Source organism: Cygnus olor, chromosome 2 (genome assembly GCF_009769625.2).
Source record: "Cygnus olor isolate bCygOlo1 chromosome 2, bCygOlo1.pri.v2, whole genome shotgun sequence".
Taxonomy (NCBI): domain Eukaryota; kingdom Metazoa; phylum Chordata; class Aves; order Anseriformes; family Anatidae; genus Cygnus; species Cygnus olor.
The window spans coordinates 37,488,936-37,513,744 of record NC_049170.1 but is presented as its reverse complement, the minus strand read 5'-3'; the positions used below and the strand labels follow the sequence as shown (position 1 = coordinate 37,513,744).

Genomic DNA, 24,809 nt, shown 5'->3' with positions numbered 1-24,809 from the left:
CGACGTGTGCTCCTCACCAGCAGCCCTGCACAGCCACTCGGTCTCCAAGTGACAGGGACCTTGCCACTGAGGCCTACACCAGCAGCTGGAGGCATCTGGTGGAGGTGCCACATGGAGGCTGGGCAGGCCCTGCTCTGGGGCAGCCACGTCCATCAGTCTCAGGAGACGCGTCTGCTCCCCCACCCTGCAGATCTGATTTCCCTAACCCTCTGAATTTCAAAACCTTCTGTCAACTAGCAAAAGTTTCTCCTGACTGTGTGCATCTCCTCTGTGCTTTACAGTCGATCAGACTATGTCCCTATGTATTATTTATTGTGCTGTTGCAGCGGTCTGACAGGGTTGGAAAATTGGCTAGCAGGATTCAGTCCCAGCTCCACATAGCTCACGGTCCAAGAGCAATCACAAGGTTGATTGTACAGGGAAAAAGCTGCAGCTCAGCACTCGCAGACCTGCCAATATATACATGCAGACCTATATCCTGGATTTAGATATGCAGCTTTTTACAACTGTAACTGAAGTGCCAACTTTTTTCTTCCCCCCCCTGCTGTATGTCCTCACATAGCTCAGCCTCATGCTGGCCTGTCAGAAAGCCTCAGGGGAATGAATACAGCCTTCACAGCCAAAATCACTTTGCCTTGCAAAGTTTTGCCTTTTCCGTAATTTTACCTGTACCTGTTAACAACAGGCTAAGCAGCCATGGCCCCTTTTAGATAGGAAATGTCCAAGTCCATACAGAGTGCGTTGCTGTTCCCATGCTGGGAGGGTGGTGGCACGTTGTACTCAGCTCTGAAGATGTCAATGTTTCTACCAGATGTCAGGTGAAGGGGTTTGGGCTGGGTTTTTCCGTGGGGAGGAGCAAAGATATTAGCCAGTAAAATGACTTTTGAGCTAGATTTTATTTGGATTTGAAGTCTGCCTGTGCTGAGGAGCCCGCTGAAAACTAATCCTCAGACAGCCCCTGTCAGTTAGCACACCTACAAGCAGCACTTGGTACTGACTCAGTCTCTGCAGCCTGTGCTGCTGCCTCCTGACACACGCATGCAATGGTGTGATCGCTGGGTCCCAAACTGCCTTTTTTCTCTGTGCCTGTACCGGGACTGGTACCGATATGGGTTCTCTTCTGCAGCAAGTGTTTCTTTGCTACTTATAAAAAGATACAAAAGAAACTCCTGGAAGCAAATCTTAGGTGTAGCACTGATGCATATAATAACACTAAAATGAAAATTTCCACACAGAGCCACATGCTTGTTCTAAATAACAGCAATAAGGAAATGCATATATTTGTACAGGTACAACATATAGTTACGTGTGGGTGGGTGTGTCTGAGCCATATTTCAAATGAGAAGAAGATGCTGCTTAGCATTGCATCCATGGCATGGCTTATGGCCACTCTCTTCCAAGGTTCCTATTTTGCAGGATGTTCAACATCTAACTAGCTGCTATAATACAAAGTGTTTTAAATTCCCCAGTATGATTGCATCACATAATTCTTGAAAATCTATTAAATTCATTTTAGAATATTTTATAGACCTGGAAAACCTGAAGTGTGTATCCAGTGTGCATGCAGCATTTTCAATACATTTCACGTTCTGCTTTAGTTACTAATGTGTATATGTGCATACGCAAAGTTTTTCTCTAAATCAACATGGTATCGCACAGACCAGTAGCCTGTATATAACCATTACCAAATATGCTACATGGAACATTTCCAGTATTTTAATTTAATTATGCTATTTTGGTGTATATACAAATCTAAATTTAGCAAAATCACCTCATGGCAAAGTAGAACTCCACAGTCAGTACTTTAGGGAATATCTTGTGTTAATGTCTTCAGTAAAAGAGCTTTAATTACATTCATCTCAGTCCTAGCTGATCTGGAGGTTATTCTCTCCAATTTTCCAAGGGAAGTATGATACCTTGCTATTAAAAAAATGCTACAAACTAAATGAAGTATTGGACCAGAAACATGTGTTGGTCTAAATGCAATCATAAGCAACTGTATAACATGTTGCACTGCACAGTACAAACCAGATCATGCTTTTATGTTGCAAAAAGTTCCTAAATTCGTCACAAAATGTACAATATGAGCTTTTATCTGTAGAGTTGTCCTAGCTTCATTAAAAGTCTTCAGGTTCTCATTTCTCTTGTTAACAGCACACAGTTAATACACAACTTGTTTTTATAGTGTAAACTCTCTGAGGTAGCAAATGCCTCTTTGTATGGTATATGGTATGTATATGGTGCTATTCCCAGAAGCAGAAAGTGGAAAACATCTTCATTTTCTGTGCCTGTTTCACAGACGGTCTTCAGCCCGGTCTTTCCTCCCAGTTTGAGCAAATACAGGCCATGCAGCATGCTCTATCTACAAGGTAAGAAACTCAGACTCTAGGCAGGCAAAGAGGTAGAACACGCTCAGCAGTAAGGATCCTCACTAGAAAGCATGCTGCCTGCAGCCTGCTCTCATTCAGGGCTCAGTCTTTGCTCCTACTAAAAGAAAACAAACACTTATTCCAGTGCTGTAGTGGCAGACCGAGCTATCAAAGAGCTGAAACGCCTTTCTGATTTCATTTGTCGGGGCATATGTTCCAGGGAGGGGTGGGGAGAGGCAAGTTATCAAATCATAATTAATAATAAAATTCTAGGTGCTTTAATGCATTCTCTCTGTGCATGTCAACTGTCAGGTCCAAAGCAGCACTAGAATCAGTACAAATGAAAGTCTTCAGACTAAAATAACTACATATTAGCCTGGCTCTGCAACTGCTGCGACTGACAGGAGTACTAAGCTTTACCTGTATGGCTCCATTTCTTTTTAATATTTTATACAAATGGAAATCCTTTAGAATGAGAATGAAGACAACATCATGAAAACAGGAATAGGGCTGTCTATTAAGATGCAAAGATAAATGCAAACTGTTTGCTTCATTGTCTCTTCTTTGAGTTACAAATTTTTTGCTGTCATGAAAAACCTTTTCATCTTCCCTGAAATTCATGACTATGGCACTCAGTTGACAAATATATTCATCACAGTAGTGTATTTCCCAGAGAATCCTGTCTTCTGCCTGAAGCACTTTATTCCTTTAGATGATAAAAGTATGAATCTGAGAAGAGTTTACATACATATCTGCGTGGCTGTAGGCTCGCAGACACCATCAAAGTATTCAAAAAATCATACTTCAAGAAAAAATAAATGTTAAAGACAGATATTCTCTATGATAGAATCCTTACTCCACAATGGATGTATAGTGACTGTTCTTCCACTACATTTGGACAATGAAAAGCTCTCTGCTGTAACAATTAAGGGGCCTGTATATGTATTTTATGAACTCAGAAGTTCTACTTAAGGTTCTCAATATGTGTCAATGCAGCTGCATTACTACATTCATATGTGTAATAGCCATTTACATGAAATGGTAACATACAATAAATAATTAGTAGGTGAGAATCCATGTGTCTAGTTGTTGCACTTTTGTTCATATTTTGATATTTGCAGCCTTGAGGGGAATGAGAGTTGAGAAAGTTCACTACTGCAGCAACTACGATGTAAAAGAAGCTGCTCTCGTCTTCACCCTCCTTTACCACAGGGGACACTGTCCCCGTTTTCATGGCATCCACTACTGCAGTATTGATTGTCAAAGGGGAATATGTGAAAGCAGAACACCAAACCCTCCTCCTTTCTGACTGCTCACCTTGTATTTTATGTATACAGTAGCTCATGTTCAGAGTGCTCATTTCAGCTGGAGTTCTGGCTATTTGAAAAATTGCCTTTTCCTTCACTCTTCGTACTTCCCTCCCACTGGTGACCACTTAAGTGCTTTAGAGACAAACACACAAACTATACACTGAAATCATTTTGCCCACAATTGAAACCAAACCATTCTGAAAGCAAAAACACAGGATATAGTCAATAACGCATCTATACCGTCAGGAGACGAAATTTATGTATGCAGAAATTTTCTTCTCTAAATTAGCACCTGGCTGGGATATTAGCATTACATCAGCCATCATCAAAACAAGGGGTTCAGATGTTCAGGAATTTCTTGTTCGGAAGTCAGAACCTCTATTTTGCTTCTTACATGAAAATCAGTACTTCCAAGAGAGTTCCTTTTAGTACTTTACTAGAGCACTGGTAACGTGCATCTTTGACAAAATATCCCTGTGCAGCAGAGCACTTGCAGCTTCCCATCAAGATTTCTATGGTGCACAAGCTTTTGGCTAGCCAGGATGACTGTCCAAAACTCATTCCACTGGGTGCCTCACTTTGGGTGTTACTCCTCAAAGAACTGGCCAAGCCTGAAAAAATAATTTGCAAGATCACAGCCCACTGGAATTTCCAGTTTGCCATTACTGGCCATTCTGAGGTACACTGACATGGCAAAAGGACATTTCGAGTTATTTATTTAAATATTTAAAAAATGTATTTTGTCTGTCTTTAATATTTTATCCCTCTCCTCTCCTCTCCTCTCCTCTCCTCTCCTCTCCTCTCCTCTCCTCTCCTCTCCTCTCCTCTCCTCTCCTCTCCTCTCCTCTCCTCTCCTCTCCTCTCCTCCTAGCACTAATTCAAGCTAAGTCGATATGAGAGTGTACAGAGTGCTGATATTCAGAGTGTTTGAAGGAGTCATCTCAGAACATGACAAGTACTAGGAAATATGTTACTGATTTTTTTTTTTTAAATCTCCATGTCTCAATTAAGTTTAAAGGTACAATTCATTTCTTTACTTGTTATTTGATTCATTCTGGCTTCACAACTAATCAGAATTAGACTTTTCTAATCACATTCCTAATGGGGTACAAAGTCTTTTCATTAATGTCTGGACAGTTTTGAGACTTTCTATACAAAGAAATCTTAAGGAGATCTGGGATAAAATCCACCTCTGTGTAAAAGTTAGACCCAGGCCTAGGGTCCTTTACACCCTTCTATTGGCCTTTAAAGTCCCTTTATCCTGTTGAAGAAGATAAACTTAATTTTATGGGGGAAAAAAAAAAAAGTTGCCTGCTATTTAAACATGAAGAAATGTAAAGTAAACAAGATTTGTAGTATGCAAGTTCAAGCCAAATAGCTACCCCTGTAAAAGCCAGCTGTATCCCTTTGTTGAGCCTGTTCTTTACTAGTAAGAGTAACTTGACAGAATATGGGCACACCAAGCCTGTCCTTCAAACAGCCCACGTTTTTCCCATAAAACATGCAGGTGATGATACAATTTCTTGCCACTGTAGTTTCTCTCTATATATTCTTTATGTTCTGTTTTCTCTCATTTTTATTTGAATTTTCCTTAGAACAGGTACCTGATAGGAGCTTACAGCTGCCGTTTGCTGATCATGCCAAGGACACTTGTGTCTGCCCTGCCCTCCTCTGGATATTAAACACATTCTCTGAGTAAGAGAGGCACCCCAGTTCCCTCTCTTCCTGTCCCTGTACCCACTTGAGGTGAAATTGGTCGAATGAGCATCCATAAGCATAATGGAGCTTTAGCAACGCCAATCAATGATATTTGATTGATGGTGCCGTTATGATATTCAATATCTTTCCATTACAATCTGTGGCTATGAACAGCCAGTGCTTCAAAACGTAATCTCTGGGAACAGAATTACAAACCCTTGACTGGTTTAGATTTTGATGGACAAAATGTGTAAGAGCATGTGTAAAACCCCTCATGATGGTGTTCTTTGTATATTGTTATAAAACGAGTTTGGTTTCCATCGGACGACTAGCGCCCTAGTAATGCGGATTCATAAAGATAATGCATCCCTGCATAGGAAGTTATGAAATTGTTTTGATTTCAGACACATTGTATTATGTGCAAAAAATAAAATCAGCCCTGCTGTGATTTAGGAACATGGGACAGCAGTTGGAGGAGGGTAGTGACAATCAGGACTCCTGGCTTCTATTCCTAGCCATGGCACTGACTCACTCACTCCATGACCTTGTATAAGTCTGTTGACCTCTGTGCCTGTTTACCCATGCAGAAGAATGAAAAAATAATAAATACCAACTTCGCTGGGGCTGAAACCCTTGGTTAAAAAGAGCTATGTATACAGATGCTGTTGACAAACTAAATAAATCATGAATGAGTGTCAGATGAGTTACAAAACATCTCCTTTATGAGGTCTCTTCAATTCAGTCCCATTATGTATTTCAGTGCAGCACATATGGTCCTATCTTTAAAACACTGGGTAGTGTTACACACCGTGGGATAAGTTACACCATGGAGATTTAACATTAACATTAATGGGAGCCGTGCAGTTGAAGCCTATTGCACTCTGCTGAAAGTGTGCCCTCAGGAGTGCTGCATTGCTAATAATTTACAAACCTGATTTAAAAGGTGTTGCAGGAATTTCCAACTTCTGTGGATTTGGATTCTGAACACTGTCAGAAATGTCATGGCTTTCATAATGTCTGTATGTCAATACTAACAGACTTCTGTGAAACACTCCGCTCACGTTCCTAGGGGACACCTGTGCAGTTACCTACCCCGTGACATGTGAAACCAGGGCATTTACACATAATGTAGGTGAAGTTACCCTGAAATAAATGAACAAGAAGTGCTCAATTCCTTACAGCAGCGTTGCATTTAACTTCTTAGTTTTTATTTATATTATTTCTATCGCTCTTAAGTGAAATACCGTATTTTGTGGCACACTAGCAGATCAGATAATATTGCTAGTGATAGCATCACATTATGCATTTTTGTTCAAGCTGTAACAACACTTTGGACTGTTTTACACAGAATAAGAATAGGACAATAATTCATGTTGTGACCTGTGAAAAAAAAAGTATTCACATGCAACTGACTGATATCAGGAAAATCACACTCGGAAAACCCCCACTTTTGTGTGATTCACCTTTATGTATATAAGCGACCTCAATAGCCACCGTGCTTGACCTGAAACAGGCAAGTATCTCCAGGATCTGTATTGTAACTTCCATGTTTTACCACCTAATTTTTTTCATACTGTACTATCTTATTACTCACAGAAAGCAGCAATGATCTGGGGTCAGAGTTCAGTTTGCTCCTGACATGTTTAAGTACATATGATAAAACCAGCAGGCCAGCTCCCCAGCTATAGCCCGGGCAACATAAAGGTGCACCTCCCGCTGCTGAAACAGTGCCTTGGCTCTAAGCTGCAGGAGGTCCTGGTGATCACAAGCGCCACATTTTTATGCACAATGACTTGCCTATGTGTAGAAATTAACAGGTGAACTGAAAGTAGTTTTTTTTTTTTTTTTTTCCTGAACAAGTCCATAGACTGATAAGCTTCACAGGAGGAAGTGGAACTTTATCAGCTCCCAGACATTCTTTTCTCTTTGAAAAGCAGCACAGTCAAACGTGGGGACAGGCAAAGGCAATGTTTTCTGATGTCATTTTCTCCTTCATTGACTGTACTGATAAAATTATCTCTAATTTCCACAGCCACCAGTGTCTTTACCATGTTGTCATCCCAACCATTTTACATAGTGTCAAAATCTACGTGTTTCATAGCTGTACACAGTATGCTTTTATTCAAAAACAATAAAAAAATTGCCCAAGTACTAAAATAGAGGGCTATTTAGAATCAACTAAAACATTTACTTATGCTAATCAGCATTTCTAGACATATCTAGATGTCAACAAATTCGATTTAGAAAGTGTGACAATTTTTTTTTTTTGTTTGTTTGTTTGTTTGTTTGTTTTTTCCTTTGCCTGATGAAATAGGACTGCAATCTTAACCGGTTAAAATCAAATGACATAAACAAGCACACCCCATCAGGCTACTCGTACTCAAAGATAAAGGAAGATCTGTCTTTGCTAGCACCTACAGAAAACCCTTCTGTTCTTCCAACGTTCCCAGTCATCAAGAGAATATGTTCACGTTCCAGACTCCTACTGGAATCAACAGCAAGAGCATGGGTGAGGGCAAAAATACACACACAAGTGTTCACACAGAATACACATGGCTGCTTTATTAAACTAACTTTCTTTCTTCTTAAGGTAATACTAAAGTCTTCAAGTAGATTTCACTACACGTGGAATGCTCAGAAGTTGTGGTTCTATAATTCTGAAGCTACAGGAAAGTCAAGAAACCACAAATATTCCCATCAGTGTTGTCTTTAGCAATGTGCAATTCCAAAAAACCCCTGTCTCTTCAGTCTGTTTTTCTTTGGGGGCGAGGAAGGAGAGGAAGAATCACATTTCAGGAGAAACCAACCCTTCCAAACCACAAGTTATCAGGCAGGGCTGGCTGGCTGCAGTGTTATTTTCTGGAAGATCAGCACTTCTCCCTTCAGTGCCCCTTGTGCTGCTTTTCATTCTTTTCACAAGAGGTTTTACAAAGTCCTGTCTATGACAATGTTCTTTGTGTTTCATGTGCAGAGGTCTACCTGCAAGCCTGTAAATTACTTCTCAAAGTAAAATACAAGAATTAAGCAGGTGACATCTTCACTGGTCCTCTGCAAATATATACAGATAAAATATAATGGAACAAAACTTCAGAATTGGTTTTCTTTTATATTTTCCCATTTGTAAGTAGCCACTGCAGCTCATCATTTTGGTCATTCGGCAGCGCCTCTCACTGAGCTGCCCAGGAACGGCCTCAAGTTGTGCCAGGGGAGGTTCAGGTTGGAAATGAGGAGACATTTCTCCTCAGAGCAGTCAGGCATTGGGACGGGTTGCCCAGGGAGGTGGTGGAGTCACCGTCCCTGGGGGCGTTCAAGGAAAGGTTGGATGTGGTGCTTAGGGACATGGTTTAGTGGGTGACAGTGGTGGTAGGGGGATGGTTGGACCGGATGATCTTGGAGGTCCTCTCCAACCCTAATGCCTCTGTGACAGACTCTGACAGTTTCGCTGTTGCTTCCTTCCCTCCCTGCCCACAGGTACCGGGCCTGCCGCCAGCACCTTTTTGGGTACGTGAGGGGCACACAGTGCAGCCCCACGCCCCCCCCCGCACCTCCCTTCGGGTCTGGGTGACCCCGGCTCGTAACGCGGCCCCAGGACCTTGAGACCCCGGCCCCGCCCCGCCCCAGCCTTCCCCCAAAATGGTGGGCGCGGGGCTGCGCCCCTCACGCCCCCAGCCCACCCTCCCCTCACCACCCTCCCTCCCGCCTCTCCCTCCCCTCCAATCACCGCCAACCTTACTCCTCCCCGCCTCTTACTGCCCAATCAGCTCCACCCTTGGTGGCGCCGGCCGGGCCGGGGGCGGGCTCCTTTGAAGCCGGCGGGCGAGAGGAGCCGCGAGCTGGGGGGCGGAGCCTCCTTCCCCCCTCCCTCCCCGCTGCTGGCGGGAGCCCGGCGGCGGCAGCGGCGGGCGGGCGGGCGAGGAGGGGGCGGGGCCGCGCGGGGCGGGGCGCGGCGCGGAGCCGAGGCGGCTGCGGGCGGCGGCGGTCGGTGCGGCGGCGGGGTCGCCATCGCCATGGTGTTCCTCAAGCTCCGCGAGCAGGTGGGTGCCCGCTGCCTCCCCTCCCCTCCCCTCCCTTCCCTCCCGGTTCCCCTCCCGGTGTGCGTGACAGGCGGGAGGCAGCATGGCTGCTGCCGCCGCCATGTGCTGCCGCTCCCCGGTACACACCCGGCTTTGTTCGCCGCCGGGTCACGGACGGGGCCGGGCAGCCCCCCCCCCCGCCCGGTACCCCCGCCGGTACCCTCCCCGGTACCCCTCGTGGCCGGGCACAAAGCGGGCAGGGCGCCCCCCGCAGCCCCGCTTCCCTGCCGGCCCGTCCCTAACCCCCTGAAAAAATAAATCCGTAAAAAAACCACCGGAGGGAAACCGGCTGTGAACCGGGGACGCAGCCGCCGGGGGGGGGGGGGACGGGACCTGGTGCTGCACCGGTGGGCATCGGCTCCCCCGGTGGCCCCCTGGTGCTGCCCTCCCCGGGGGCCGCTGCTTGGCGGTGCCCGAGAGCCCCCTGCCCTGCCCTGCCCCGTGGGGCTCTTGCAGCCCCCTGCGGGGTTTCTCCGGCCCTGGAGCCTCGTCTCCGAAAGGCACGGAGTGTCCCCGAGCCGGGTGGCTCTGTAGGGTTTGGCGCTGCTGCTCTGGGGAAGGCTGGGTGCAGAAACCAGCACTTGTTCGTCCCTCCCGTGAAATGAGCCCTTCTGCTCGCACCGAGAAATGCAGCTCTTCGGCGAGTAACCATTAGGAAATAACTAGCAAAACCCACGCCATCAGTGCGTTGACACAAAACTACGTATCCCAGAACTTACCTTCTGGGAGGGATCCTGCTTTGGGGTGACTCTGACATGCCGGGCTGCGTGGCACCGCTGGTCTGACTGTCACGCGTGCGAGGCTTTCGTCTTTCACCATAATGCACGCTTTAATCCAGAAGCACAAGGTGGACTTTTCAGTGGCTTCGGGGGTCTCTAAGGGTGCACTGATACGTTGGGAACTGAAATATTCCTTCACTTCAAGGGCTGAGGGGAAGAAGAAGGGGAGGAGGAGAGTGCTGGTTTTGAAGAAGCATTTCTAGGGGGAGTGATTTTAGCAGCAGCCGGACTTCTGCTGGTAAGTGGCTGAAGTCAGTTACTACCAGCCAGATTCTGTTAAAAATGGCATGAGTTAACAGCAGGAATACTGGAGGAATGCTGCAGTGCTCCCCTGCAAGGGGTTTTGAAGGGGCTGTCAGGTTGTTGGTATTGGTGCTAATCTGTTTCTTTGTACGGTGGGTAGAGATCTTCAATTTCAAGTACTGTTAAGTACTGCTTGCTTTCTTAAGGATACCAAAAATCTTTGGGAATCATATTAACACAAAGTTTTATGGAGAACTCCTTCAGGTCAGTGTTCTTGTGCACTGTGCTGCAAGGCGTCTTGGCTTCAAGATCAGGTGCTGCACTAAGATTATAACACCCCCGGCTCATTAGGAAAACCAGCCCTGGGTACGATACGAAAGCAGAGGAGCTGATCTTCGGTGTTTGGTGAAGCACGCTTCTTGTTTACGTGGACCAAACACGCCACACCGATGCATTTGTGTGGAGTAAAGGAAGTAGTCACGTGCGCTCGGAGCCCAGACAGCAAGCCTTTGCTTCGGCGTTGGCTGCGTTTCACCGGGCAGTGCAAAGGCTGCCCAGGTGCTTGCACTTTCCTGCCAGCGTGAAGCACGGGAGTGACTTGCTAATTTCCTTCTGTAGCAGATTGATATCTTCAACAAAGGGTCTGCTGCGTTAAGTGTTGCTTTTGTGTAATTCTCAAGACTTTCCCTCCCCCCCCCCCCCCAAATCAACATCAACCTATTGATGCCCTTTGATCAAGGAGGGCTCTGTATGGCTAATTTAAGCATCAGGATTGTGCTGGGGAGAGGCAGACCTGGGACATGCAAGCAAGCAGCTTGATGTTTTCCTACCCTTGATATTGCAATGTGATGTAAAAGCAGTGCCTGAGAACTTATGATGAGGTCAGAAATTCTGCTTTGAGGCTCATAGGGTGAAATCCCAGTTCCACTTGCAGTTGCTTTGATTGATGTAGCACACTGATAAACAAAACTTTGATCCTACAGATGCTTCATGTGTTTGTGAAACTCAAATATTTGGTTGTCTCTGGAGGCCAACTTGATACATTTCACTTTCGGAATGGAGGTTTACCATGTGCTGAGAAGAGCAGGCCCTTCGTTGGGCTCAGCAAGCAGGCAGCAGGGACATGCTCAACAGATTTGTGTTACTGCCTGAGCTCTGCTGCTTTGCCATCCTGCAAGGCAGTAATATTTTGCTGACCTTTGAAATAATTTAGGGTGTATGCTTTCAGAAGGGATTGTTTGCTTTCAAATGATACTAGGTATTGAAAAAACTACAAGCCGTAGTTGCAAAAATTGCACGCGGAGCTGAACTGAACTGCACAGAGCAAAGTTTGTGCCTGTAACGCTCAATAGCAAACTGTTTGACTCTGGGATAGAAAGTGCAATCATTACAAAAGTTAGAAGCTCCAGATTGTTCTCATGGTTCTTGGTTTGCTGTGCAATGTCAGGCGTGTTTGAAAACAGATGAAGTGAACCTGCAAATTCTGTTATTTCAGGTTAAGCCATTCAAGGTAGAGATGGAAAATACAGTTAAGTGTACCTTATGATTAAGGTATTTCCTCTTCAGTTGGTTTGCCTTTGTACTATCTTCATAGGTTGCTGCTTGTGTACCAGGTTCTTCTAGATGAGAAGCTGCTTTAACTACCACAGCACCAAACGAGGGGGAGGTAGGCTATAAAAGGAAGTTTCAGCTCTGTCCCAAAAATCCGTGGTACTTTCCTGTAACAAACTGCCTTGAAAGCAATGTTTGAGGTCAAGGTTCGCTCATGTTTTATCAACGAGAAGCGGTAAAAAGAAAGAGAAGCAACTTGCTTTTGGGTCTTTATTAATGGCATGCCTTGATCTCCTGCACAGAAGCCTTCTCAGCTCTGCATTGCTGGCTCTGAAAGGCAACATGTCTCATGGCTTTGGTCATTCAGTCTGTTTGTAGGAGTAGTAATGGTTTCCCAGCACAGGCAAATGTTTGCTTTAAAGAGTCTTAAGTTAGCCTCTCAATAAGGAGTGACAGTCTGGTTTTTCTTAACGGATAGGTGAAAGGTTCATTGCCTAATAACTGAGGGTTTCCTAGCTTTTCTGTTAATCATACCTGCATATGTGCTTACAAATGGACTTTTAGGCTAGCAGAAGCCTACATATCAGTATAGTTCTGCTGAAATACATGAAGCCCTGATCAAAACTGGCTGAATTTTGTCTTTTAATTTTGCACCTGTATATCTATTTGAGGCAAAGTTCTTTGGGTGCAGCATAGCTTGTAAAGCTTTATTTATTTATTTTTGTCTTCGAGTACATCGTAGTTTTAATTATGCATTTCCTGTTTTCCTGGATTGTAAGTATGTGATGGGAAGAAATCGCAGGGCTTGTGATAATGGGCTTTTGAAAGGAATTTCTGTGGGATTTTTCTATACGACTACTAGACTGTGCTTGAGGGGATGCATTTATTCCCATAGGTCAGATGCGAGTGGAAAGGACCGGAGTATGAACAACCACTGCAAGAGGACATTAGAGTGACCACTTATCTTGAAAGTCCTTGAGCAGTGCGAGTACTGACTTCTTTATTGCCCGTTTATATCTTTCTCTTAGCTCGGATGGACCTTATTCAACTGGCAGTCAAACAAATGTTTGCAGTGTCATAGTGAACGCTCTGAATGCCTCCGTGGTTGCTATTTTCATTGGTGCCAGCGTTAGGCTTCGTTCCCTTAGAGCTCCTGCCAAGGATACACGTCCCAAGCAGTTCCTTGTTACGCCGAGAGGAGGAATGGTCTCCTGCGGCGATGAAAAGGGGCTGCTGCTGGTCGGGGAGGGAGGGATGCGGTGGGAGTGGAGTCGCATGGGGTCGCTCTATAAGTGCTGTCCAGACATAGATTAATGAGAGAGCTGTTTACGTTTTTCTGTGCAAGTCTTAGGTCAGAGCGTTCTTTAAATAATTCCTTTTGGGGATCTCGCTGAAGGTGAGAACCACTCTGCACTTCTCAACGCTTCCTCGTAAATTCTTCCTAAAACTTGCCTCTAACCTCTGAGCTGGTTGTGGGTTAACCGAACCGGGAGGGTGCAGTACAGCCAGGCAGTAAGGTGTGCGGGCAATTCTTTCCTTCCCAGGTTAAGAGCGCACGTGCACTGAAAAGATACGGTTCTTTACTTGGTGGAAAACTTGGAGTAACCCGAACTCGGATTATCTTGCTGTACAAAGTAATTACTAGCTCTCCTGTTAGGCTGTGCTGAGAGGGCCTGCATCTACGGTCTGTTCGTGTGGGGGATCAGATTCCTTGGTGATAACCGTGGAGCTTCTGACTTGCGAACAAGCAGTTCTTGTGAAGGAAGAAAACAAACTTAAAAAAAAAAAAAAAAGAAAAAGAAAAAAGAAAAAGGTTGTGGAGAGACAAAGCAAGCCTTGATGCTGCAGTCCGATCCTTGTGGCAGATCCTGTTAACTCCGTGGCCTCCTGTGAGGGCATAAAGGGCCATTCATGTGGATTGCATCAAAGGTTAGTGGCCATTTCTTGGAGGCAAATATCAGGGGAGAAAATGAGGCAAATGTCCACTTGCCTGCGAAGAAGCAACTTTCTTGGCACTTGTGTAAAAGCTGATGCTTCCTCTTGGAAACGAGTATCTGTTGACACTGTGAACCAGCAATCTGTTGTCTCATGCGGACTGCTAGATTCCCAAATTTCTGTCCTCGTTTCCGTTCACTGAAAGCAGTTGTGGAACAAGATGACTGAAATTAAATACCTTTGGTACTATACACTTGATATCCTCCACTTCATCTTCTGGCAGCTACTTTGTTTCTCAGCTGCTGTATACCTTTTATTTATTTTTTTCTGGTCAGCTGCGCCTTCCTGGGGTCAAACTAATATTTGATTGTTTGTTTTCTTGCTCCTGCCAACTTTTTATTTTGTTCTTACCTCTATTCCTATTTCTGGAAATTGAGTGGGAGCCTTGTTGCCTTAGTTACAGCGCCTAACCATTTCAAAGTTATTTATAATGTTTGTGTTTAAGTACCGTGTATCATAATACAAATCACAAAACTCTTCACATACTTCAAAAAAAAAAAAAATAAAGCAGTCCCTCACTAAGTGCTTACCATGTTGATTCTTGGGGGGTTTGCTTTCCTTCTTTGGGGGTGGAGGATAAATTTTAAGCTGGTGTTTGAAGATATATTTGATATGAGGTGTCTAGGTGTTAGCTTTTGTGCAAATGAGGATGGAATCTTAATACTTATGCTCCATAGCATCTGGGAATATTATTTATCTCCCCCATAATGGCACTAGCACACTTTCCAAGCAGTGGGAATGTACCCGCATAGCCCTACTCGTTCAGCTGTGATTGCTCAGGTGGTGATGAAATATAGTGCAGTGCAGAATTGACCCATTTCGGCACAAAACCCACAGCTAACACAAAAGTGGTGAGACCGAGTGGTTGGGAGAGAAGGGAAGATGCAGTGGCTGTAGCCAGCTGGGCAGGTGTAGAGGGTTGTCGAGGAAACCTCAGCAGTGATGGGCAAAATCATTGGTCTGTGGCATCCCGGTAGATTGAAGAACCACTTGTTAGATGAAGTGGCTAATTACTGGTACGATAATGAGATGATCTTTACTGTGGATTGGATATAATCTCTAGATTTTTCGTTAATCATTTCTGCATCAGGTAGGCACAGCTACAATCTGCTGGTACGTATGTGAATGGACTGAAGGACACCATGCAAAGAGAACATTGTTTGTATGACTAGAGCCCATCATTTTAGGGCAGCCTCAACATGTAAATATTTTTTTTCCCTGAATTACTGGAACTATATTTGAACTTGAGAGTTGTAAAAGCAAAGGTCTGTGTATTTTTAAAACGGGTTTGGGGTAAAACAAACAGCAGCAACAACACAAAACCTTTGCTTATGTTGGTAAACTTCAGAACTATGTGGGGGAAACAAGCTTTCCTACCACAGAGTAGGAAAATAATACCCCTTACTTGTTACCTGACTCTTCTTAGGTAGGAGAACATGGTAGAGATTGAGGTTTTGTACCTATCTGTGCCTGTTTGCGTGGTGCAGTCCATTTCTGTGCCTTGAACTGTTGTGAAGCCATCCTAAATGTTCAATATTTCCTTACTTTGAAACAGTGAGCAGTCACTTAATGGTCTTCATAATTCCAGCAGAAGAGAACTTGTAAGTTGTTCTTCATCACTCTGCAGTCACGCTTGAGGTACACTCTCGCTTGCCAGAGGACCCCAGAACTTCACTTCCATTTGGCGCAGTGAGGAAAACATGGGTCCATCTGTGGATGTTTGGTTGTTTTGACTCTGGTGAAGCGAAGATAGAACGGCGCTTTATGGAATGAAGAAAAGGGGCCCTAGCAAGGATTCTACTCTGCGCAACAAAATGGAAATTAAATGGCAGTAGTCAGAGCACTGGGGCCAAAACAGAGAACTTCTAGCAGCTGTGAAGAGCTCAGTGCTTTGTTTCAAGATTTTGTTGTGTGTCCTCTACATACCAGTACCTCTAACAGGGAGGAAATTGATCCTTCCATTCAGGAGCCTGGTCACCGAGTGGCAGGCAGCCCAAGAGCCCAAGGATCTGCCTGGCTTGTAGCTGGAAGACCCATCTGAGTCTTAGCTGAAAAAAAGCACGTTTTCAGGAAGTTCTGTAGTTATCCATATTCTAGCATCTGTAACAAATTCACAATGTAATGTTTTTAATCCATCACTGCAGACTCAGTTTTGTGTAATGTTGGGGTAATTGATACTCTAGTTCCTCTCCCATCTATAGGTCACTGTTGTCTTCCATCCGTTGCTCTGGTTAGTAGGAGGGCAGTCCATGCAAACTCCGTCTCTCTCCATCCTGAGCACTTGATGTTTCTGTCCTTCCTCTCATCTCTGTACGGTGTCTGTTCCTTTTTCTCTACCTCTGTTAACACTGCGTTATCTCACCAGCTACACCACGCAAAGTGTTACTGGTAGGAAGAAAAACAAAATGATAAAATTATTTTTCTGGCTACATTTTTACCTATTGTTTTGAATTAGCGGTGTCCCAAATCATGGTACAAGTACACTTCAGAAATAGCATATTAGTGCAATTTCCTACTTCTTGCCCCCCTCCTGTTCCTTTGTAACAGCAGACGTCGTTCAGTTCTTGCTCACTAAAACAGGAGGATCAATAAAAAGAGTTATTAAGGCTAATATTGTGTTGCTGTGCAGTCTGTTTGCCAGATTATAATCTGTATTTGTACTTTCTGATAGCTTTCATTTCTTCTGATCCCATCTCAGATGCCGGGGCAGTATTTTATTATACAGCACTGCCCTATCTCTTGCTTTTTTGAATAGTGTTCCTTCATTTGTGGGGATAATTTTCAGTATTAAGGAGGACTTGTAGGAGAATGGTTTCTCTTCTCACTTTTGTCACCTGCAAGGTTGCCTGTACTGTAACTGTCCTGCATCATTCCCGATCCCGTAGTAACCACCCAGCTCATCATTTATTTCTTGCCTTCCTACCCCCAAGGTGTTACGTTTTCTGTTTCCTTCCACCTGCAAGCACGCAGCCTTTTGCAGACTGTTATCTCTTAGGTCACAGACCGAGAGGCCTATTAAAATACATTTTTTCAGGAAAAGAATACATAACATTTTGTGACTTGTGCATAGACATTTATGGCTAGTCTTCTTTTTACAAGAAGTTTAACAAATGATAGCTGCTACAATCAGGGATGCAAATAGTCAAGCTAATCTACTCCAGAGGAAATAGAGTTTAAAAGAGGAGTTCTTTCAATGTCCTCATAATGAAAGTGAAAGAAAGGTGAAGAAGGGATTTGTAAAGCAGTGGAGAACAAGGAGGAGAAAAAGGGTGAGGACCTGGCATTGTCAGTATTGGTGAACAGCAAATCTACTCGTCCGATGAACTTCAGGGCTTTATTACAATTGTCTGAAAACCAACAGTTATCCAGCTGTCCTGTGGAGCTCCATTTGCAGTGACTTCAAGACATTGGTTCCTTCTTCTGCTTGTTGTGCCTCCCGACACCACAGAGCGGGGACTCTCCCAGCATCTGATCTTGAACTAACACTGTGAATAATATAAGGAAGAAGGCTGCCTACTGTTTTTCCTACAACAAGAGATGTGGAAAATGATTTTGAGTCAAGTACATCGAACTTGTAGTTTTGGAAGAGTTATTTACCTGCCTGGAGCCCAATCTTTTTCTTCTTTTTTGAATGGGTTTCGACTTTGCATATTCTGAATTGGCTGTTTTAAGAGTCACAATGCTTACCACTTTTTGGGCAGTTGTGGCTTGTTATTTTTCGTAGTTTGCATTTCAGCAAAGTTGTGAGTTCTCCCCAGAAGCTCAATAAAATTCCTGCAACGTTACATAGCTGTTAAAACTGTTTTAATAATCGTTGAAGTATTACATGTGTTGCATACAGAATTAAAGAATGACTGCTGGCATCAAAGCAGAAGTACCACGGGGTCTGACTCTGCGCCCACAAGTAGCTACAAAATTTTGCAGAAGGTCTGACAGTTAAGATGTTCAGTACGTCTTCGTATTTTAACTTAAGCTTCGTTTGTGTGTCGCTCTCTTTCTATCGCGGTGGCCATAGAGATTCCTGCAAGCATTTAGGGTGCCTCGCTGGTTTCCCGTCTCGACATCCGACCCTCGACGTGGGGGAGCAGGGCGATCGCTTTCCTTCTGTGAGGTTCTCCCCTGGAGCTTACGTAAGGCGAAGAAATCCTAGCTGTGGGAATGCCGGGAGGAGCGGCGAGGCCAGCAGTGCCCGCGGAGCCTGGCCGCCTGCCATGCCAGCGCTAGCAGTGCTGCCCTCCGTGCTCCTCAGAGGTGTCGCAAAGTCGTTTTGGAGCTGCCGCTCTGCAGAAACCTGGCGGCTTGCCTCCGCGGTGGCCGCAAGCAGGAATAAATCTTGTAGGCCTCAAGCTAGGCCTCGCAGCAGCAGTCAGCCACAGTTAACAGAGCCCGAAGACAGAGCGAGTGTGTCTGCGGGAGAGATCTCTGAGAAGTGTCTGCTCGATTTCAGCCCTCTACACTGTGGGAGCCCTTGCTGCCTTTCCTAAAATGCAGGTACTTCAGGCATGTTCACAAAATGGCTTTTTTTTTTTTTTTTATATACAGCTACAGTGCCCACTAGTATTTCTCTTATGTTGCCTGGCACCACTCACTTTTGGGAAAAGTAGGTTGCAAAAGTAATGGGTAATTGAAGAAAAGAGGCGGGATTGTTGGAGTGATTTGCCCCCAAGACTTCATTACCCGCTGTTGTGGAGGGCATGACGTGTGTCGTGTGGCTGGGAGGCAGAGCAATGCCACAAAGTCCCTGCTGGAAATGCCAGGTTCTTGCTCTGAATGATGGATCGCGTGGGGCAGTTGCCATGCTGTATGTTTGCCCAGGCTTGTTATTTTCACCAGCTGAGGAACAATGAAAATGACCAGCAAGAAGCAAGGTTCAGAGGCATTAGGGTATGGTTTTCTTATAATTCTGTTCTTTTAAGAGGTTAATTAACAGCCAAAATTGCTCATTATGCATCTTGGAAATTATCTGCCATAGTGAAGGCCAACATTTTCAGCTGACAGCTAGGAGAAGGAACTCCAGATACTTTCTGGTGTAGGGAAGGACTTTCTCTGTGTGTGGGAGGGACAAGTGGAATGCATTGCCTGAATGGGCCCTAATCTTTAAAGGTGGGCAGAAGGGTAAGAATTTCGTCAATCAGGATGGAGTTTAATGACGTGCTTCTCCTGGATTTGTGTTGTGTTTCTTTTTTTTTCCTTTTCTCCCATTTGCAAAATCTCTAACGATAAGGATTGAAACTCAGTGGCTGCTAATCTCTTGCCTAAGGCTCATGGTTTGATAGGTGTTTGCATGTGAGTTTAAGCAGTTGCTTATTCTTTTCCTCTGCAAAGCGGGGAAAAGGCAGGGGAGAGGCTGTTTAGGTTAGCGTGTATGACTGCAAAGTTGTTCCTTGAAAGTTTTCCTAAGTAGGAGCTAGAAAAGACTGCTTTGCCTCAAATAAACTCACTCTAATGTCTTCCTTTGTGACAGAAATGTAATCAGAGGTGTCCTTTGTGAATGTCCTTTGGGTTTTGGCGGGGGAGGTGAGCGGAGGAGCTTGGGCGTAGTCTGCCTGGGACTTCTCTCTCTGGCAAGGTAACTTGAATGCTGGTCGCCTGAAACTTATTAAAATGTGCTTTGAAACTCGGCAATGTGATTGATTTTCTTGTCTGGTTCGCGATTGTTGTGGGGTCTGAGTGTGGTTGTGAATTCCTCTTTAATGGTGAGAGAAGCTAAGGTCCCAAGAACGCCCGCTTTGGTTTATGACATGTCATGTTGCCTCTTGCAGTCACTATGAAAACCCTGAAACAAGCGAAGTACTGCTGTAACGTCCTTGTTTACCACATGTGCTGCCTTCTGGGACCCTCTGCTTTTTCCCATCTCGCATATGACAGCTGCGTGCCAGTTCTATTGCAGCTTTTCTTTGTGTTTGCTTTCTTCTCCCTTGGGCTGATCATGTCTTCTGCTACTCACGCTTTTACAACCAGAGCCCTGAAAGCGACACGGAAGAGACTTTCTTTCCTCCCATCTCTCATCAAGAGGTTCCGAGATTGTGTTCAGATAATCCAGCTACCTGAAAACTACACCAAAAGCAGGCTGAGCTTGCTGAAGGCTTTTCCTTCAGAGGAACGTGTATGGACAGAAAGCCCTTCAGCTTCTTCCTAACTCCCTCGTGTGCTTCTGTGTGTGCAGCTCCAGTTCTTGGACACTGTCCAGTGACAGCTCTGAGTCACGCCTGTTGTGACTAGTGATCCCTGTATCTCCCCGCACAGAGATGCACATTTGGGGTAGGGAAATATCTAATAAGAAAATATGCCGGTAGAAAAATGAGTTAGTCGAGATAAGCTGAAATAGTAACCGGTCACTTCTCTACGAGTAATCAATAAAGCAAAAATAATTGCGTGCCACGCTAAGAATAAATGGAAGTCTTCTGTAATGGGAGAAAAACTATTTTAATCTGAGCTCTGTAGGAAATGGGAGTATAAAATACTAGTTAAATTTATTGTTCTATATTTCAGTTATCACCTAGTATATGGTTTTGTGAGTGCCGCAACATAAGTGCATTGGTTGCACAAATATTTTTATCAGCAGCTAAGGAAGATAGCACTTTAAAACACCGTTAATGAAAACCTTACCCAGATGGACTGTTCCACACTTCATTCTGTTTCCCAGTTTGATCCCGATACAAAGCAGTTTAATTCAGTGGGTTATGGACTATGCTATTCATGCATTTGACTCTGGTTTAATTTTGTGGAATGAACAATGATACAACTACAAAACTTGGTTAAAAAATGGACGTCTTTTGACTGTAATGCACTGCGAATAATTACCTTGGAAAATAAGGGTACAATGGAATTGCACTTAACAGTCTCTGCTAAAAATCATTATCAATATAACACCTGTATGCTTGTTATCATGTAGCTGTTGTAAATTTTTTGAGCTAAAAACCAGAGAACCTGGAAGATAAAATTCAGCACCCTTATACCTCCTCACTTTTTTTAGTAGCAAGGAAGACTTACTGAATGTCAGGTTACAGCCTTTGCGTCATGCTTGTTCTTGAAACTGCTCATCATCAGCATTTTTAAATTTTTTTTTTTTTTTGCCTAAAAAGGTTAGGCTGTCATTCAGGGGCTGCTTCAGGGGGAGGCCAGCTGTCTGAGCTGTGGGCGTTGGAGCAGATGACTGGGGGAGAGCACCAGCACCATCAGTGCTGCCCCTAATGGGTGTCAAAATCCACATCGGTGCCATAAAAGGTGTAAAAGATAAGCAAAGGAGCACTGGGCTGCAGGGGAAATGAAAAAAAAAAAAAAAAAAGAGGGATTGGCAGACATTTAATAAAGAAGTATTTTTGCAAAATGTTAGTAAGAAAAGTAGTTTGATATTTAAGAAAGCTTACCTAAGAATCTAATGCCAAATCCCCCCCTTTGTAAGAGGGTAATAGGAGAGGATAGCAGAGTCTGAAAAATCATTTGCTATGTTCAAGTAAATGAAAGTTATTGAAAGTAAGCAAAGTTTTGAGAACTCTTGTATTATGTGGCTTTTCGTGTTTTAAAAACTCTGATCAATGTTGCAAATTAAATGTCATTTGTGGTAATTTTTTTGCTAATCTGTACTTAATGTTCCGTATCTTATAACAGATACAGAGTACTTTCTGTTGTGCTTTTCTATTATGTTGTACAAAGGTTCGTGGTGATAAGACTAGACAAAAGGTTAATCTGTTTTCAGTGTGGTTTATTGGCTTGGATTGTGGGAACTTTAAGGGAAAGCTCTGCTTGGGGATGTAGAGAACAGGACAGGGAAACTTTTAATTTAAAAATTACTTTAGGGAAATGCAGGAATCTAACTTGTTAGGATCTAAAAATGGTATCTACTGGTATTTAAACAAATCAAAAACAATACTGAAGTAGTATATATTTGTTGCCAAAGGGTTGGATTTGAAGTGCTTCACCGACAGAAGTCATGGGCTACGCACTTGGAAGGAATGTGTGAAACATTAGACATTCGTAGTCGCTTTTGGAACAAATGGGGATTTCCTTACTCTTACTCAGTTTGTTCAGTGTTGAAAGCCAGAAGTTGAGGAAATGAAAAGTATCCCCTGGCAAGCAAAGGCTGACGGAGTTGTGCTAATCCTAAAACGTTGACGGACTTGGTGACCATCTACAAGTGATTGATCAAGGTCAATAACTGTCTGTAGTATTCCCTTCGTACAATAACTGTGCTCAGCATTTTGGGAAGCTTTTTGTATTAGTGACATAGATAACTGAAACAACCTGCAGATGTTTTTTGGATTTTTGTTTTTATTAAATGCCCTGATGAAATCATAAATTAAAAACTACAGTAAAAGTAACAAAAGCTCAGTAATTAGCATATCTTAACTGGTACCAGATGTTATTTAAACACATTTGAAAAGCAAAAATACAAAACAAGATAATTTACTTTGGTTTAGTAGGGCTTTTAAACTCATTTCTGCCTGTGTTTAGACGAAGGGCAGACCCGGTGAAATCAGTCAGCTGTCCTGTGCTGGTGAAGCGTCAGTACTAGAGGGGTGAGCCTGGCGAGTCACGGAGGTGGTGTGTGCTTCTCTCCACTAATCTTTAGTCATAGCTTCTTGTCTCTGCCCCATAGATGGATTTAAGCTCTCTAGGACCGAGGGCAGAGCAATTGCTTCAGTGTTGCTTAACCGCTGTGGTGCATGAGAGGTGTGGTGCATTCGCTGGAATATTCGATTTATAGGAAGGTGCTTTTGTCTCTGGCTTTGGGTGTTCTGGATCACACCCTACCAAGTGCACATCACCTGTTGGTTCTGTGTTTGAAAGGTCTTACTCTACCAGTCCTCCCCCTCCTACCCATGTCCTCTTCACCTCCAAAGAAGTGAAAACCTTGAATCTGCATGTGGCACAATTCTCTTCTGGTTCTTGTCTGGAAAAATCCAGCTGCTTTTCTTTTAAGCACGTTGCGCCTAGGTTTTGGGGGGTAACAGTACTTTGGAAGTGAATTCTGCTTTGTCAGTATAAGGCCACTGCATCTATAAATGACATGGTCTTTATGGGTTTAAGTAATCTGACGTAGATTGATGGCATTAATTAGTTTGGATCAATTTTCGTGGGAATGTCATGTGTCCACCAGGCAGTTGGGCTGTGTAGTAATAATTGACCTGTCTTCTTCACATCTCTTTCGGTATTCTCTGTCTATGAAATGTAGTGATTTTTTTTTCCTTTTGATATATATTATTTCATGATTTGCCTTGCAAAAATCCTTTTTTTTCTTTTTTTTTTTCTCCTGTGATGACTGCATCCTGCCATTCTTGAAAGTTGTGCTGTCTCTGACCAGACCGAGATGACCGGCTGCTGGCAGGCAGAGGCACCAAGCTTACCTCCCTTTGCAGGCTGTACAGGTGTGGTGGAGTCAGCTGTGGCACTAGCTTGTGGCAGGTGACAACTCCCATTTTCCTCTTGTATTCACGTGGAAGTGCCAGTCATGACTTAAGCTTAAAATACTTGGCATGGTGCAGGTAAGGGAGGTGTTTGGCTGTTGGACTGTGCCTCCTGTCCAAGCAATTGTTTTCTTCCCTTGAGGAAAAAAAGTTGTGAAGTGTATGGAAGTGTCCACTGCATTTCCCATTGAACCACACTGAACAAGATAACGCAAAGCATGCTTTTTGCTCAGGTATTTGACCTGTCATTGACCGATACGGGCCTCTGGTAAGGCCTTGTGCTGCTACATTCATACTCTGAAAACGTGCCTCTGAGTCTGCTGGTCTGCTCTCCTTTAGAGCTTGCATTTGGGGGAAATAAAAGCTGTAGATCACTGAGCTGTATCAAAATCTTGTATGGCTACAGTTAATACAGTTAATACTGTAGCCATACAGTTAATACTTAGTATTCAGACGACAAATGCTCCTTGGCTTGCTGGCCCTGGTAGTAGAGAATTGACTCTAATGCGCTGTTATTATATACTGCATTATAACACTTCCTCATTAAAGACCAAGGGAGGCCATTTGGATGCGCTTCTGTTTTGGCTTTAAATTTACTCTAAAAATACACATTTGAGGTTTATTGCTTTCCTTCGAGGGTGGAAGTGAGGTAATGGACAAGTCCAAGGAAGCTTTTGCTTATGGTGTTTTGTTCCTGTTAGGGAATGAGCTGGATGTTTCCAGTGGGCATCCTTTTTTATGCCTGTCACTTGATTTCATCCCACAAATGCATGTTCCTTGTTTGAATAGGGTCTGTGTTTTATCGTTCTGTCCGAAGGACCTCTAGGTTCACTGTAGTTTCTAAAATGCTCTTAAATTCTTCTTCCTATTTTTCCCACCCCCTTACTTGGTTGACTGGAATTATTAAAATTCAAACGTGTGGAAATTAAATTCTGATGATTAAAAATGAGTTTAAAAACTATATCTGTAGAGGTAATTTGCTGGTACATGGTTCCCTCAGCAACTGCCACACTGCTGTCTGATAAATACTACTGATCAAGTGTAATCTCTGTTCCTTGGCAGATACCTAAATATGGTATGTGTTTTTCCCTCTAACACCCATTTTTAACAGTTGTTTTCCCCTGGGTGTGACAGCTATGTACCAGAAAGTCAGTGTTCAGTGTTAATAATCTGAGGAATTGTAACTCCTCCTCAACTTCAGTCCTCTTGCATCTCAAGCACTAAGGTTTCTGTGCAGCCAAACTGTAACCTATGGGGTTAACCTACAATGGACAGAAGTGGTCATCAGCCTTGCAGTTGGTGTTAAATATCTTTGAAACTGTGTTTTCTTTGATTTTAATGTGTATGGTCACTTCTTGAGAGTTGTCTCTTCTTTGAATGTGAC

At 43.8% G+C, this 24,809-nt stretch overlaps 1 protein-coding gene and 1 long non-coding RNA gene across 3 annotated transcripts in view; both read left to right on the top strand.

The window, feature by feature from the left end:
* The window catches only part of LOC121066224, a 113,236-nt gene extending 107,234 nt beyond the window's left edge, over positions 1-6,002 (top strand). The window contains exons 5-6 of the long non-coding RNA XR_005817597.1: positions 2,300-2,369; positions 5,280-6,002. This is a non-coding gene — a long non-coding RNA (uncharacterized LOC121066224). The remainder of the gene's footprint in view (positions 1-2,299; positions 2,370-5,279) is intronic.
* A 3,312-nt stretch (positions 6,003-9,314) lies between these two features.
* Positions 9,315-24,809, top strand: part of ANKRD28 (ankyrin repeat domain 28) — a 119,173-nt gene continuing 103,678 nt past the window's right edge. The window contains exon 1 of one of the 2 annotated variants that reach the window (XM_040549628.1): positions 9,315-9,411. In XM_040549628.1, coding sequence (XP_040405562.1) covers positions 9,385-9,411 — 27 coding nt within the window. In that variant the 5' untranslated portion in view covers positions 9,315-9,384. The remainder of the gene's footprint in view (positions 9,412-24,809) is intronic. The other variant, XM_040549630.1, reaches the window with a different exon arrangement.